The following is a 16,440-nucleotide window of genomic DNA, read 5'->3' as shown; positions in this document are numbered from 1 at the left end:
AAAAAAAAAAAAAAAAAAAAAAAAAAAAAAAAAGAATTCATCAACTAGAGAGAAATTAGTGGAAATAAATAAAAAAATGAAACCATTGAATTGAATCCCTTAGAAGTTATACAGAGAGAAAAAAATTGAAGACAGGGCTTTTGTAGGAAAAGTTTTAAGTCTTGACCAGCTCTAAGTACTCCTAGACACAGGATTTTATAAACCTGTCAATGAGGCAAAGTGACTAGCTCTCCAAATCTGCTTCACTTCTAACATCAGATATTTTCTTCCTGTATGAAGGTTTTTTTTTTAGTTTGTCATTTTGTATAAAACTAAAAGGTTTATATTTATCAAACCACATAAGAAGTAAAATGATCTGCTGTGCCTCACATGAATATCAAATCTCAAAATCCACCTGGTTTCTTCATGCAAAAGACCTCCAGATGGTCCTTATCTCAGACTTCTCATGAAGTTCTCATAGAAGTTCAATGCATGCATACATGTATACATGTGTGTATGAATGTAGTGTTAAAAATGGATGAATAAGCTTTTAATTACATTGCCATCCCCCTACTATGGCAGGTTTGATTGCTTATTTATTTTTGTTTGTAGGCGAGAGAAGAGAGACAGAAAAGATTATGAGGGTGTTAAGGGCTGTTAATAAAACCCTCATCTGAAGTCCTTTCCCATCATCTTCATTCTTCTCTACATCTGCAAGAGGAGATTTTTCTCTACTACAGACTTCTGTTTGTCCCACCTTCAGGTAAAGGCTTAAGAGGCCAGCATCAGAAGAGAGGGCAAGAGAACTGTGCAGGTTGGGATGTGTCATCTTAGCTTTCCCAGGCCCATCTGTCCTGCAGGGTCACCCGTGAAGCACAGTTAGTGCAGACAGGAAAAGCAGTTTGAGACTTTCTAGGAGGAAGGAGGTAGAGAAAAGAAAACAAAATACATTATTCTGTGGGAAACAAAAGTGTAAAAAACTCACTAGTTTACTATGTTAAAAAAAGGATGGCACATTTATTGCTACATAAATGTTATATACATACTGTGTTTTCTGTTACAGTGACAGAAAAAAAATTTGAACTTCTTGCTGCTGGTTGAAAAGGTTTATCAATAATACCTTGAATTTGACACAGGATACAAATCTGCAATAAATCGACAATGGAAACTGGAGAACAAGATGAAAAGCAGCTCATCTCCCAACAATTCGCTCTCACAATACTCCATAGGAACTACACGGTATGCTAGAACCTACTATGCTCTTAAAATGCTATTGTAAATTTCTGATATTAATGAACAGGTTATGGTAAATAACCCTACATTTTCTTTAACTACCTAATATAATAAAATAAAGTAAGAAACTTTTTACTGAAAATTTTTGATTTCAAAAATCTAGAAAGAGTAATATTTAGAATTCAAGAAATTTTCTTACAAGATTATTGTATAAAAGACTAGCTACAGTGAAAAATAAGCCAAATGTTTTTTTTTCTTTCTATTTTATGAAGGAAAGCTTCTGGGCATACTGCAAAGTCTAATATAGCGAAAAAGACAACAAGCTCTGAAGAAAAAGGCCAGGCAGTGGCTTATGTTCACTCACACATCATAAGCAACAACTTCTGTTTGAGCCGATTAACACTGAAATGAAGAACAAGGCCACAGGTAGTCTGATATAACTGGAGAACATATGCAACCTAAGTCCACTAAATTTACCAAAGACTGACTTGTTAGAAATAGTCCTGATGGAGATCTGAAGTGCTGTCTTAATAGCTTTTGTTCTTTCAAATTCTCCGTTGTTTTAAGTTACAGAATGACTTGGGATTTTTCTTCTGTGTGCAGACTGCCACTGATACTGGCTCTAAGGAGTTACTTAGCCAAGACCATAATGTTCAGCATGTTTTTCTCTCCCAGCGCTGCTGTGGTGGAAGACAGATTTCATGGAAGTTCAAAGTGATTACCGTGTCTTAAATACAAGTATGAAGGATTAGAGATAGAGGGGCTTTAATGAGTAATGCTAAAATGGAATGACAAGTACAGCTCAGCGCTAATCTAGCTCTTCCTAGGGCAAAGGCAGGTGGTTTATAGGTGATTAAATCACACCCTGCCCCAACCGCACTGATCAGTCAACCAAAGGACAGAGAAGTAAAGGCCAGGGTAAGGAAATGTGACCATTGCTCTTGGATTCCATAGGTAATTAGCCTGGAGTGGTTGTGTGCGTTCAGACTGCCTGTCCTGGGGACTCCCAGGTTCTGTTACGCTCACCATGATCATGGCCTGAAAAGTCATCTTTGTATTGTATTGAATGCATTTTGTGCTTACTTACAGCTAACACTTTACAAGTACCATATTATGTAGTACTTACTGCTTGGAAAACAAAGCAATTTCTAAAAAGTAGACTCTCCCTTGTAAGTTACATTTCTTGCTATTATAGCTTTACTATGAAACCTAGAAGCCTGAAAAGTCTTAGTGATTATTAGAAATAAAGCAATGTTTATTTGGGGGCAAATCCAGGGGACAAAATTTCCCCTTTCAAAATCTTAGCTAGGCTATGGTCACAGATGGTGTCTGCTTATCACTGCAAGGACATGAACAAAGCACACAGGGCTGGAGGAGGGTTCTGGACTGTGACCATAAACTATGCAGACTCAGATCAAATATAACACCCACAAAGAGAAAATAAAAATGAGTGAAAAAAGAAGAGAGAATGCTATACCAAGTAATATTTTCCTATTTCATGGAAAACACTATTCATATGGCGAAGGTCGGAGAGGGCAACAAAGGACTCCCTTCCTTTTTAAGACACTAACAGGTATGCCGGGAATGCTAAGGGCCAATGGTTGCCACTGCTTTGTGAACAGCGTTAACAATGCTGGCATCAGCTGAGTGTACATCAGCTTCCCACATGAACTTTTTCCCTTTATATGTAGACCTCACAGTTCCATAACAATAAATAAAATTTGTAGTTACAATGCATTTGTCAATTCAGTTTAGGCACAAGGCAACTTCCACGTTGAGTGGAGAGATGAGACAGTCTCTGATTGTGCAGAAGCGACACATTGCTTACAGCAGAATGATACACTGCAAACACCTCATGGGCCGGCGTTCTCTGATGAGCTTCCTATCCTCACTTCTGATGGAAGTGTTGACCAGCTACTTTGATCATAGGATTAAATTTGAGTTTCTTGCTTCAAGTGTTTTGTTTTTCTTCTCCTGTCAGGTTTGTGTCTTCAGATAATCTGAGTTGTCCAAGTCTTTATGAGGAGAGGTCACCTTCTCTCTAGCCTGCTGATGATGCTGGAACTGTGGCAGAAAGAGGGCAGTTAGGATACAATTATCAATAATACCACTCCCCAATCCCAATAGCTGTTCATTATACCTAGGTTTGCACTAAAGTGCTCCAAGTGACTTATACAAGAGTCTCTTTCTTCTAAGGTATCAGAAGTTCTTCCTCATCTGAGGGAGCTATGACCCAATATCCTCATTGGGTGCCTGAAACTCTGTAAAGAACTAAATCTTACTTGCACTACAATTTTTTTCCTATACATAAATGCTTAGGATAAAGTTTACAAGTTAGGCAAAGAAAAATATGGGCAAATAAACAATAAAATAGAAGACTTTTAACAATATATTATAATTTAAGTTTATGCTTTGGGGCCATTAGTAAGTATGATAGGGACATAGGGACTGCTTCAACAAGTACCTATGGTAGTGGGTATGATAACCAAAATGGCTACTTAGTGAGCAGCAGGTAAGCAGTGCATATGGAGTAGATACATTAGACAGAGCAAAAGGACTGAATGCAATTTCATTATATATATATAAAAAAAGCATATCAAAACCACCCATGTTTTTTGGAGACAGGGTCTTACTGTGTATCCTTGCTGGCTTGGAATTTGCTATGAAAATCAGGCAAGCTTAGAACTTATAGAAACCCACCTGTCTCTGCCTTGAAGTACTGGGGTTAAAAAGACGTGCCACCACACCCAGCCTTCATTGCAAACTGTTTATGGACTACTGTTGTGTAGTGAGAATTCTAATTGATCTTAATAATAAAAACCCGGAGTCAAGTATCAGGGTAAATGCTGAAAAATCAAAGAAGGAGCCAGCCACCAGAGAGACTTCTTACCTCTACTAAATTCTCAGACTAAATGGGACTGAGCCCATCTCCTCCAGCCTTATATTCCTCTCTTCACCCAGCCATATCACTTCCTGTCTCCACCTTCCCTAATTCTGGGATTAAAGGCATGGGATCCCAAATTCTGGGATCAAAGATGTGAGCTGTTACTCTTTTAGACTGGTGAATCTCAAGTAACCCAGTGTGGCCTTGAACTCCTGATTTTCCTGTTCCACCTCCCAAGTGCTAAGATTAAAAGGTGTGTGCTGCCACTGCCTGGCCTCTATGGTTAACTAGTGGCAAGCTCTGCCCTCTGATCTTCAGGCAAGCTGTATTTGTTAGAGCACAAAGAATCACACTGGCTATGAGTAACTGGAATCATGGAAAGTGAAGCTAACTTGTGACTATTAGAGTTTTACCTGATGTGTATGTAAAGGAGAGCTTATGATTAAGAATTTATATAACAGTTTAGTGAGACAATTATGCTAACCTCCATTTTGGGAACAGGTAAGTTGGCAATAACTGACCTCAGATTCTACCCATTGACTGCTCAACACTGTAACTACAACACTCCCTCACTGCTGCCCCCAGTCCACCATATTGGGTTGTTTATATTCATTTATTCTAAACAGAAAATTCTGAAGCCCCAGTTGCTGGTCCAAGGTAGGTCCTCACTAAATATTTGTCTAAGGAATTTAAGAAATTATCTTATTAGTTCAAATTTTATACATGCATGTTTCCAATATAATACATGTTATTAGTAACCCTGAAAAATTCTATTAAAATTACTTATAGGGGGCTGGAGAGATGGCTCAGTGGTTAAGAGCATTGCCTGTTCTTCCAAAGGTCTTGAGTTCAATTCCCAGCAACCACATGGTGGCTCACAACCATCTGTAATGAGGTCTGGTGCCCTCTTCTGGCTTATAGGCATACACACAAACAGAACATTGCATACATAATAAATAAATAAATAAATAAATAAATAAATAAATAAATAAATAAAAAATAAAATTACTTATAATAGAACAGTTTAAGAAGAATCAAAGACAATACTGTTTGTTAACAGTGATACTCCCGGGATCGAAAACTATTAAAAGCTACTTGGTTTTACAACGGTGGCAAATTGTTGGAAACTTTTTGTATGTTTCCTGAATTGTTACTATTACTATTAATAAGCACAGAAGCACTTTTGCCACTGTGAGTCTATGGTGGTCTAAGGCCAACTATGTGGATTCTGGGGATTGAACAGGCTTACATGATCACTGTGCCCCTCAGGGGCCCCTCAGTGAGAGTATTTCTACATTATAGAGAAAGATAAGGCTAGAGATTCCAAAGCAGCAGAAAGCAAAACGGGGAAAAATCAAGAATAAACTGGGGAGAACAACAATAGCAGACAGGAAACAAGACAGGCTCTGAGTCTAGTAAATGTTCTTTTCACAGTCTGAGGGAAACCCATGACTTGAGCTTTGTATGAATTTACTTCTTATTACAGCTCTTCTAGACCTGTCAACTTAAAATGTCGCCTCTGCACTGAGAAACAATGGCATGTTTTTATCTGAAGACACCAATATGTATTTATGAAACAGACCAGTTACTTTCCTACAACATTTTGTCTTCCACGGAATGCAAGGCTTGCCTTTTAGAAAGTATGTAAATCAGCAAGCTCTTGCCTGAGGACTCTGTGACATGAAAACCTAGTCATGATGGAGATATTTGTGGGAAAGTGTTTATCGAGTTCCCTTCAGGGTGCTAATGTTACAATGATAACTATCCGTATACTGACCTTTCTTCCTTTTTTTCCCCATATGCATTTTTAACTGCAATCTAATTTGATTCTGGTAGTGTTGGCATAAACCAAATCCTACACTGAAAGAGCAGTTTACTTACTCACTATTCTATCAAATTCCAGATTTTTATCTCGAGATAGTCACAAAGCTAACCAAAAGAAACTACATTTGATATTCCTGTTTCCATCCTTTTGTCCCTACTATTTTATATCTGCCAAAAAATTTTAGAAAATTACTATATACAACACCGAAGGTAGGTTAGGAAAATGGAGTTATGGCTGTGAGTGGTAACACATACCCTCAATTTAGAACTTGGGAGGTAGAGGCAAGCAGATCTTTGTGAGTTCAAGGGCAAACTGGTCTACATAGTGAGTTCTAAGCCAGTGAGGGTTACATAGTAAGGCCCTGTCTCAAAAAAAACCAAAAGCTAAAACCAAAAATTCCCAATGAAGTTATCAGTTCTATTCTTAATCCATGCTGCTAGCTAAAATGCTACTGTTAAAAATAATTATAGTTCACACAGCTTCCAAAATATTAACTTTGAAGTCTTCAATAAATAACACTCCACCAGAAAGAGGGCTACTTTGGGTGTATCACCTAATGTATTTACATTCATCCACCAGTGGGTTCAGAGCACACTGCATTTGACACTGTGTCAGGAATCCAAGTGCAAGTGTATAGATGGTTAGCGGAAGACTACTCCATGGTATGGCTCATCCTTGTGAACAGAAGAATGTGGAGCAAGGAAAGAAGCAGAGAAGTTTGAGAAAGGAGTCACTATGACATTGTCTTCTTGGAGAATGAGCAAATGTGCTGACTAAGAAGACCTGGCATCTCTTTATGAGCTGCAAGCTATTCAAATGATCTGAATAGTAATTTGGTCTAAAATGATACTGGTTTTGATGAGACAACAGAAAAGCAAACAGATCACAGTATTCCGAATTCTAAGTGACCTTTACAATTACCAGTGCCTGCCAGAAAGTAGCTCCATAGTTCTAACCACTTTAAAATAAAGCGGTGTCTTTGTACTTCCTTCCCAGACCATACATACCTGGCTGATGTTTACAGATGACCCATAGGGTTGGTAGTTTCACTAAGCCCAGGATGGGTTCCTGGCAGTGTGGTTGGTGGCTCTGCTGACGCAGCAGAGACCTTTTCTTCTTCTCTTCTCTTAAGGCAGGCTGCTTTGGGGTTGAGGTTCCTCTCTATAGCAGGAGAGAATTGTTATCAGTATGTAAGAGGGCAGAACAAGGAGCTGAGGACAGGGGTTGGGCAAGTGACAGAGATTGGATATCCAGGCCTGACTGGTCTGGTCTCTGTTACCCAGGATAGCCTTAACTTGTGGTTATCTTCCTGCCAAGGATAAAGTCTGCTGAGTTTTAAGTTGAACAAACTGCTATTGTTCTTTCTGTGAGGATGATCAATCTCTGTAATTTCATTTTTATATATTAAATTTTCTAATTTACAGAGGCAACCATAATATGCTTGAACTAAACCTTCAGTATTAAATGAGACACAAGAATTCTTAGTGATCACTTTGTATTTTCTTTATTTTGATTATTATTTGGTCTTCTAGGGTTTAGTTTGTTTGAAATTCACATGTTAATATTTAAACAAATCTTGGTAAGTGCTATTATTTGTCAATCAAGTTCTCTTTATGGGTCCTGCTATGATAGGATACAGTGAATTAATATGTAGGCCGGGTACACTCTTAATGGAAAGACATCTGTGCTGCACTTCACATTTACCCGTTCAGAAAACTATGCCTTTGTAGGAAACACATGAAAACAAGGGAAGCAGATGACCATGGCATTCTTTCCTTCCCTACCCTAATATACACATAGAATAAGATGACAGAGTTCTTTCTGTGGCTGTGGTATAGCAAGGAAGATGTTAAAACTTTTTAAGAAGACAGCCAAGATGACAAGATACGATGTGTGATGCAGGTGTCTCTGAGAAGTAAAAAGAATAGGGGCTACCATGAGAAATGAAAAAGTGGGGTCTCAGAGATAGTTCAGCAGTTAAAAGCACTGTTTGGCCTTCTTGAGGCCCTGAGTTCAAACCTCAGGACCCACATGGTGGTGTAAAACTGTCTATAACTGTAGACTCATGTGGTCTGATGCCCTCTTTTGGTGTGCAGATGTAAATGAATATACATATACATAAAATGCATAAATATATCTTTTAAAAAATGGAAAGGTAAGCATAGGTATCTTGCTTATGACAGTTTATTTAATTTTTGTTTCTGTTATAAGCATATGCTATACGAGGCTAAGTGCCATGCACATCAGTTTATAAACTGATTCAAAATACCTTAATGATACAAAAAGATCATTTAAAACTAAACTGTAATGAGCATATTATTCACAGAAATGGCATTTTTTTGGGGGGGGGGACACAGAGTCTCACTATGTAGCCCAAAACCAAACCAACCAACCAAACCCTAAATATGTCTGCTTTAGGAGACTACTGTAACATGAATAATAAAAACCCAGAGACAGAAATTGGGGTTCAACCCGAAAAAGCAGCCAAGCCACTATAAGAAGTCTTACCTCTACCAAGGTTGGGTGACCACAAACTAAACAGACTAAGCCTCTCTCTCCTCCCATTTTATATTCCCTCTAGTGCTGGGATTAAAGGTGTGCGACTCCCTAGGACTGGGATTAAAGGTGTGAGCCACCACCACCTGGATTTGTTTCTGCATTGATCTTGTGTAGCCCAAGATAGCCTTGAATTTACAGGGATCCATTTGACTCTGTCTCCCAAATCCTGGGATTAAAGGTGTGTGCCACCATTACCTAACTTCTAATGGCTTTAAGACTTGCCTCTGGTCTTTAGGAAAATTTTATTTATCAAAATACAAATAATATACCACTACAGACTCAAGGTTGGGATTTGTCAGATGTAGTCTGGAGCACATTGCAAACCAAAAGGTGCCAGACTAGGCCTACTAAACCAAGTAAACAAAGCACACCTTATGTAAACTGCTGGGCTCAGGACTACAAGTATACCAAGTCTTCCTAAATGAACATTATTACAAGTCTCAATTGCTGGAGCTATAGTTCAGGCAATGACAACTACACCAAGCTTAGAAGACACTGCCAAAAACCAGGCAGCACTGGGAGCTGATAAGATATTGGACAGAGGCATCTGAATGCTTTTCAAGGAGTCTTGAAAAGGAGCTGTAGAATAAAGGCTCTGGACTTCAGGCTTACAGTATGAAAATAGAAGAAAAGGCCTTCCTGAGATTAAAGCAATCCCTAGGACAGTTGCAGTTCAGTGTATCTGAAGCTCATTCATCTCTAATCAGTAAAGAATTCCATAGACAGCTCAGAAAATGTGAAAAAGTCAGAGCTACACTCAGAACAGTACAGTTATGAGGTAGTTGGACAAGCCTGGATGTTCTCTATGACTTGGTTTTTCTGTTCAGTCGCATGTTACAAATGAACAAGGTCCACCTGTGAAAGGCAGGGTTTCTAACTTTTTTCAAATAATAAAACATTTCTCATTTTAATGACTTGGATTTGAGAATAGGTATCTCCACTCGAAAGTTTAAAAAAAAAACTGTCTTTTTTTTTTTTAAGCTCTAATACATGGTGGGAATGAAAAGGTGCTAAATAAGAATAAATTCTGGCAGCTTTGCTGATCACACAGACAGAGAAGACAGCTTTAACAGTAAATTGCTGGTGAAATCAAGAGTTAAAGAAAGGGAGAATGCGTCTGTGGTTTCCTCAGACACTGTTGATTTCAGAGTGGGGCCAAGTGTTCATTCAGATACAGTTCAAGAAATAAGTGGGTGGTAATAACTGAACATGAGAATGGCTAAGGAAAGAACAATGTTCCTGTTACTATCACGAGAGCAACCGCCAGTCTTGGTGCATTACACAGGAGGCTGTGATTCTTCAAGATCTGGTCTCATGAACACGTATCCTCTACACACATTTCTAGGGTTTTGATCAAGATGAGCACATTCCTGGTTTTAGGAAAAGGGTGACTATACACTGTTCCTACACATACAACATACCAGAGGGACATAGAAATGAAGAATCTGCAGCGATGACCGGTTTTTATGAAGGTTTGTTCCAGTGATTCTCTGTGTAGTCATCTTTTGTGATGTTGATGGATCATGGTTGTAGTTTTCAAGCACTTGCCTACCCTACTCTATTTAAACCCAAAACAAACATCTAGATAACCCAACACAAGTAGGAAAGAGAGTTGCTCACAAGCAAAGAGACTTGTATAAGGCTTGGGGTCCAGAGCAACGTTTATTAATTCCTTGCAAAAAGGTTGTAAATAAAACATTAGCAACTGACAGACTACACAGGCGACTGCTGAAACACAAGCTAGACAGTGGAACCTTAAGGGCAGAAGTGTCTACTATTTGATAGCTGCCCAGCACAGAGAGGTGCTATGACAAATACAAACTAAACAAATGAAGCTTATAAACCACACATATGTGACATAGGTGTGTCTTAGAAGTTTATGTCATTTCTAACAGAGATCAATAAAGCAGCTCTAACATGGGTATAAAGGACACCAGTGTGGTAAAGACAGGGAGGAGCCATGCTTAGTCACACTACTAACCAGCAGTATTTGTAGAAGCCCCAGGGTAAGCATGTAAGGAAGGAATACAGCATGGTGCAGAGAGGAGGGCAGGCTGAGACAAATTAAATTCAACAGTGAAACATAGACACTGAGTCCACAAGAGGAAATGGGCTCCGAGCTGAACAGCAGGCTGATGCTTTTTGTTCTCTGCCCATTTCATAGGATTGAGCTCTACAGGTTTGTGGGAAGCTCCCAGCCTATGGATATTGAGTCTAAGAAGTACAGGAGAGTTGGATCCTGACGGCACAGACAGCTTTCAGACAACTTGCCTAAGCAAAGCATAGTTAATGAATGTTTGCCTGTTTGTCTCTGCTGGACTGACTTACCTCTGACTTGCTGTTCTAGACTAAGGATGACTGCCACGGCTTGATGAAGAATGAGGAGTTTTGTCTGAGGTTTTTCACTCTTCAAATGAAGCTGACACATTCGGCCAAGCTCCTTGAATGCCTCATTAATATCCCGCACGCGCAGGCGCTCTCTGGCATTGTTAGCCATCCGCCTTTCCTTCTCCCTTTCGATTTTCTGTTCCGGATTCAGATCTTCATCTTCATTGGTACTGCTGGATAACAGCAGAAACAGTGTCTATGAGCTTCCTGAGAAATGCTGATTGTGCCAAATTATAAAGTATAAAGGTGAAAATGGAAATTTTAACTCCTACTAGACCAGAGCAACAGCTGTACTTAGCTATATGACTTTCCTCTCTTCACTGTACCTGAACAGTTAAAGTTGTATATTGATTTTAATACATTCTTCACCATACATTTCAGCATAAAGGCCTTTCCATGAAAGCAAATTATTCATAAACAAGAAACATAACTAAATTCTACCACCTTGTTATACAGATAGGACCCACACAGCAGCAGCCTCAGTGCTACCAGGACCACTTCAACACAGACTTTCAAGACTACACCCAATCTACAGACCCAGAAGCTGCATTTTAGGAGTTCCCACTGATTCAACTGCACTGAGTGCTGAGGGTCCTGTCTCTGAGCATTAGCACAACATGCCTGCTTAGAAGCACTCTGGCAATCACCTGGAACATAAGGGACAGAAGACAAGGTACAGATGGTCTCAAAACATAGTTCTGATGCTGATGATGTGATGACGAAAAAATTTGGAATTTTTTTTGGAAAGACAAATATATATATGGCTATTTGTTGCTACAAACAATTGAGTAGATGTGACAAGGACAACATGACCCATAAAGTGTAAGTGGATCTTTAGAGTAGAAAGTTTATTGATTCCTAATGGACATGGAGAGAAGAAAGGATATAAATTATCTCTTAAAATGTGTTCAGAATAATAAAACTATAAGTTAAGATGCCTAGAAGTGGTCTCAGAATTCTCCGACTGAATTTACTTTCTCATTTATATTCTTCACATGAGTAAGACGTATATTAAAACCACAGGATTGTAAAAATTCATTTTTCTTAAGAGAAACATTTAGGCTTTGAAAGCACTGAGAATGTCAAAGGCAAAGGAGCTCTTTGTTAGTTGTGTAAATGGAAGAAAGGGATGGTCGTGGCTTTTTCAGTTCCACCACTGAAGTCTCCCTTGTAATATAATGTAACACACAAAAACATATTAAATATCAATACCCGCATGTGATAGATATGTTGTTGACAAACTATTCATAAAATAAGATGCACTGAAAATACATTAAGTCATGCTGGGTTTGGCTAATCATGTGTGTAATTCAGCAACTTGGAAGGTTGAAGCAGGAGGAGCATGAGTTCAAGACCAACCTAAGCTACAATGTCTGAAAAACAAAACCACATATATGTACATGCACATAAAAATCACCTAATTATTTTGAGATATTTTTTCTTTTTTTAATAAAGATTTATTTATTTTACGTGCATTGGTGTTTTGCCTGCATGATGTCTGTGTGAAGGTGTTGGAACTGGAGTTAGGGAATTAAACCCAGGTCCTCTGGAAGAGCAGTCAGTGCTCTTAACCACTGAGCCATCTCTCCAGCCCCCAGTACCTAAATCACCTAATTTTAATATAAAACTTAAAAAAATATCTGAAGGAAGACACACAAATCACTTAAAACTCATGTATTAATGTGTCCAAATTCACGTTTGAAAGCAAGTCAATTTTAACTGACTTAAAACTCTTCCTGAGACTATCACTCTATCTGGAACTTTTTTTTTTTTTTTACATTTTTCTCAAAATACTGCTGAAATCATGGAATAGCAAACCTTCTCTATGAAGAGACAAATGATAAATATTTCCTGTTTTGATAAATATTTCCTGTTTTGTGAGCCAAATGGTATCTGTGGCAACTACTCAAATCTCCAATGTAAAGCAAACCCAGCCACAGATGACACAAAACCAAAGCATATGGTGGTTTCCAATAATACCACATAATAAGCAACAGGCTGGTGCTTGTATGAACCACATTTAGATTCTACCATATACTTAGTTCTGTAGTAGATCAAATACTGGCTGACAAACAGCAAATAGTTTAACCTGTTCTCTTACTGTATGTATGTATGTATGTGTGTGTATGTACACACACACACACACACACACACACACACACACACACACACACACACACACACACACACACACACACACACACACACACACACACACTGAGCAACTGAGACAAGGGAGGCAGCTCCTTTCTATATCTATATGAAGACATAAAGGGGTGTGAAATCATGCCTTCAGCCAGACATTCACATACCTTCTCTTTAGAGATGTGAGGATGAAATAGGTAAATACAAATTTAAAAAAAAAAAAATCACAGCCTGGCACCTGGAATGTAGTTGGCTGTTACTAAAGCATAGCACTTAATGCTGTCCCAAAGGTTTTTTTTTTTTTTTTTTCCTCCAGGACAAATATGTGAGATTTAAGGGCTGGACACTAACATACCTTGTTCTGCCTCGAGATGAGACCTTGATGTCTTTTTGGGAAGACTCATCATCTGACTTCATGTCATCTGATGAAGGAGGCTCATGGAGGTTCTCATCTTTTTCTTTGTTTTCAGTCTTGATTTCTGTTGGAACAACATTTCCAGACTGATTTTGCAAGCCACCTAACACAATGGAAAGGAAACATAAAATATAAATCTAGATTTCCATGTTCCAATCAAGATGGTTCAAAGCTTTCAGGAGGGTAAATATACTTAGGGTTTGAGCTGTATGGAACATTCTGGAGGTAAAGGAATGTACATAATTAAGAGACAGGAACAACTTGTCAGAAACTAGTGGTCAAGAAGTCAGCAGTCCTAATCTAACCTAGATATTTGTATTTCTTTATAAATCTATACTGAAGCTGGGTGGTGGTGGCACATGCCTTCAATCCCAGCACTCAGGAGGCAGAGGCAGTGGGATCTCTGTGAGTTCGAGGTCAGCCTGATCTACAAGAGCTAGTTCCAGGACAGGCACTTGGAGCCAGTGTTACAAGGACCATAGTTTAAAGTTAACTTGGTTCAGAGTCAAGATGGATGGATAAACAATAGACAGTGATACTTTGCATCCACAGGGTAACACTACTATGGGAGAGTCTGATCCACAGACGACGGTTCAAATGGACAGAATACCAAGGGTTTCTACAGTACTGCTTGAAAAATGACAAAAGTTACCTCTGTAATTTTCTGGTGTTTTATGGTTCAGGTCTGTGTTTGAGGCAGCAACAGTACTAGACAGGACAGAATGATTGCCATTGAGACTGACGGAATCTTCCCGATGAGTTCCAACCTAAAGTGAAAAACAAAAACAAAACAACAAAAAGAAGTCACAAAGTGGCCATTTTTTATTTTTTTCTGATAGGTCAGCTAAAAGTCTGACCCCAAACTCCTTAATTCAAGTGACTCACCTGTCTTAGTCTTCTGAATAGCCAGGATTACAGGCATGTACCACTCCACTTAGCTTTGTATAAGTCTCATAGAGGATTTTTATAGAGAATATAGTACTATTCATCTGAATTTAACAACTCTTTTTGGATGCTACTTTTTCTGAATTTTAGTGAATATTTTTAAATACTTGACAGTAGTAAAGTATTTTTGAATCCAAATGTTACTTAAAAAAATAGTAAGTTTCAACATTTAAAATTCCATGCAGAGCCGGGCGGTGGTGGCGCACGCCTTTAATCCCAGCACTCGAGAGACAGAGGCAGGCGGATCTCTGTGAGTTCGAGACCAGCCTGGTCTACAAGAGCTAGTTCTGGGACAGGCACCAAAGCTACAGAGAAACCCTGTCTTGAAAACCCAAAAAAGGCCAAAAGGGCTGCCAATAAATGCCACATCCTAGCTAGATAAGGCAATTTAAAACGGACAGCATGAGAGAGCCCCATAAACCCAAAAACCTATGCTACATACCTGCTCCTATGTGGGTAAAATCGCCCCACATGGAAGGTACTAATGCTATTCATCAATACCCCCACATGGAAGGTACTAATGCTATTCATCAATAACCCCACATGGAAGGTACTAATGCTATTCATCAATAGCCCCACATGGAAGGTACTAATGCTATTCATCAATAACCCCACATGGAAGGTACTAATGCTATTCATCAATAGCCCCACATGGAAGGTACTAATGCTATTCATCTAACTGGTATCTTCCCACATGTACAGCCGCTTAGTTTTCCTCCCTGTCACCTGTAATGCAAACTAAAGCAAACTAAAGGCTTTGTATTCCTGGGCAATGAAATCCCCACATTTATTCTTTTTTTTTCCCCCCACATTTATTCTTAAGCTTTAAACAAACTTAACCCAAGCTGTAGCTGATCCAAATGAGAAGGTAAAGCACACTAACACCAACCATTAGATACTGCACTACTTTAAGAGAAACATGCTACAAACAAAGCTTTTTATAAGAACAGAAGCAGACTTGTCGACTAGAATATTAAGCCTTTAATTAAATAGTTTACTGCCTGGATAATACAGGAGATTTGTTTTTTAACAGATCCTTCAGCCTTAACAAGTTATCAAGCATTGAACACCTCAAGTAATTAGTGTACCTTTGTTTCTTTTATGACTGTGGGTTTTATCCTAAGAGGTATAAATATCCTTATGTGGGTTTATCCTTTGATATCTTATGAGCTAAATAAAAGTACCCAAAGAAGAGTTTAATTAAATTAAAATATATCAGCTGTTTAGATTTTTAATTTTTTTAATATTTATTTATTATGTATACAATATTCTGTCTGTGTGTATGTCTGCAGGCCAGAAGAGGGCACCAGACCTCATTACAGATGGTTGTGAGCCACCATGTGGTTGCTGGGAATTGAACTCAACCTTTGGAAGAGCAGGCAATGCTCTTAACCTCTGAGCCATCTCTCCAGCCCCCTGTTTAGATTTTTAAAACAAATACTAGTCGTTTATCCTTATTCTCATCTTTAATGTGCTCTATAGCTACTTTCAAAATTATCTGAGAATTAGCCACCAATGAGGATTACTCTATCACTGTTCCCTTTGGATATTCAAGTCTGTACCTCTCTTCCTAAACCATGTAGATTTCTTCATGCATTAGAATCATACCCTAAAGCAGAGAGGGACTATAAACTTCCAACCTCTTTCGACTATTGAAAATTTTGACTTTAGATTCTCAAAAACAACAACAACAACAACAACACCCCAAAAACCAAAACAAAAAACAAACAAACAAACAAACAAAAAAAACCCAAAAAACCCTGAAGAACCTAACCTAACAATCAGTAAAGAAAGAAGACTAAAGGGGAAACCTTCAGCAGTGTCATGGAACTCTGACATAAGGCATCCTGGTCAAGTCTGTCCTTAACACATACTAGTGCCTTCTTCCAACTGACTACCAAGTGGCCTAAGAGGAAAGGAAGGCCACTTGGAAATCCTATTCTAGGGACTGAGCCACAAACCTGAGGACCCGCTGGGTGGTGGTGGCGCACGCCTTTAATCCCAGCACTCGGGAGGCAGAGGCAGGTGGATCTCTGTGAGTTCGAGACCAGCCTGGTCTACAGAGCT

General features: G+C 38.7%; 1 protein-coding gene across 5 annotated transcripts in view; it reads right to left on the bottom strand.

The window, feature by feature from the left end:
- Positions 1–976: 976 nt before the first annotated feature.
- The window catches only part of Tcf12 (transcription factor 12), a 270,002-nt gene continuing 254,538 nt past the window's right edge, over positions 977–16,440 (bottom strand). For 4 of the 5 annotated variants that reach the window (XM_005347649.2, XM_005347651.2, XM_026779115.1 and 1 more), the window contains 5 exons: positions 14,081–14,195; positions 13,369–13,531; positions 10,809–11,041; positions 6,929–7,082; positions 977–3,276 (listed from right to left, as the gene is read on the bottom strand). In XM_005347649.2, coding sequence (XP_005347706.1) covers positions 6,940–7,082; positions 10,809–11,041; positions 13,369–13,531; positions 14,081–14,195 — 654 coding nt within the window. In that variant the 3' untranslated portion in view covers positions 977–3,276; positions 6,929–6,939. The remainder of the gene's footprint in view (positions 3,277–6,928; positions 7,083–10,808; positions 11,042–13,368; positions 13,532–14,080; positions 14,196–16,440) is intronic. The other variant, XM_026779114.1, reaches the window with a different exon arrangement.

The sequence above is a fragment of the Microtus ochrogaster genome, chromosome 5, assembly GCF_000317375.1.
Source record: "Microtus ochrogaster isolate Prairie Vole_2 chromosome 5, MicOch1.0, whole genome shotgun sequence".
NCBI lineage: Eukaryota > Metazoa > Chordata > Mammalia > Rodentia > Cricetidae > Microtus > Microtus ochrogaster.
Note: the sequence above shows the minus strand (reverse complement) of the source record. Positions and strands in the feature narration are given on the sequence as shown.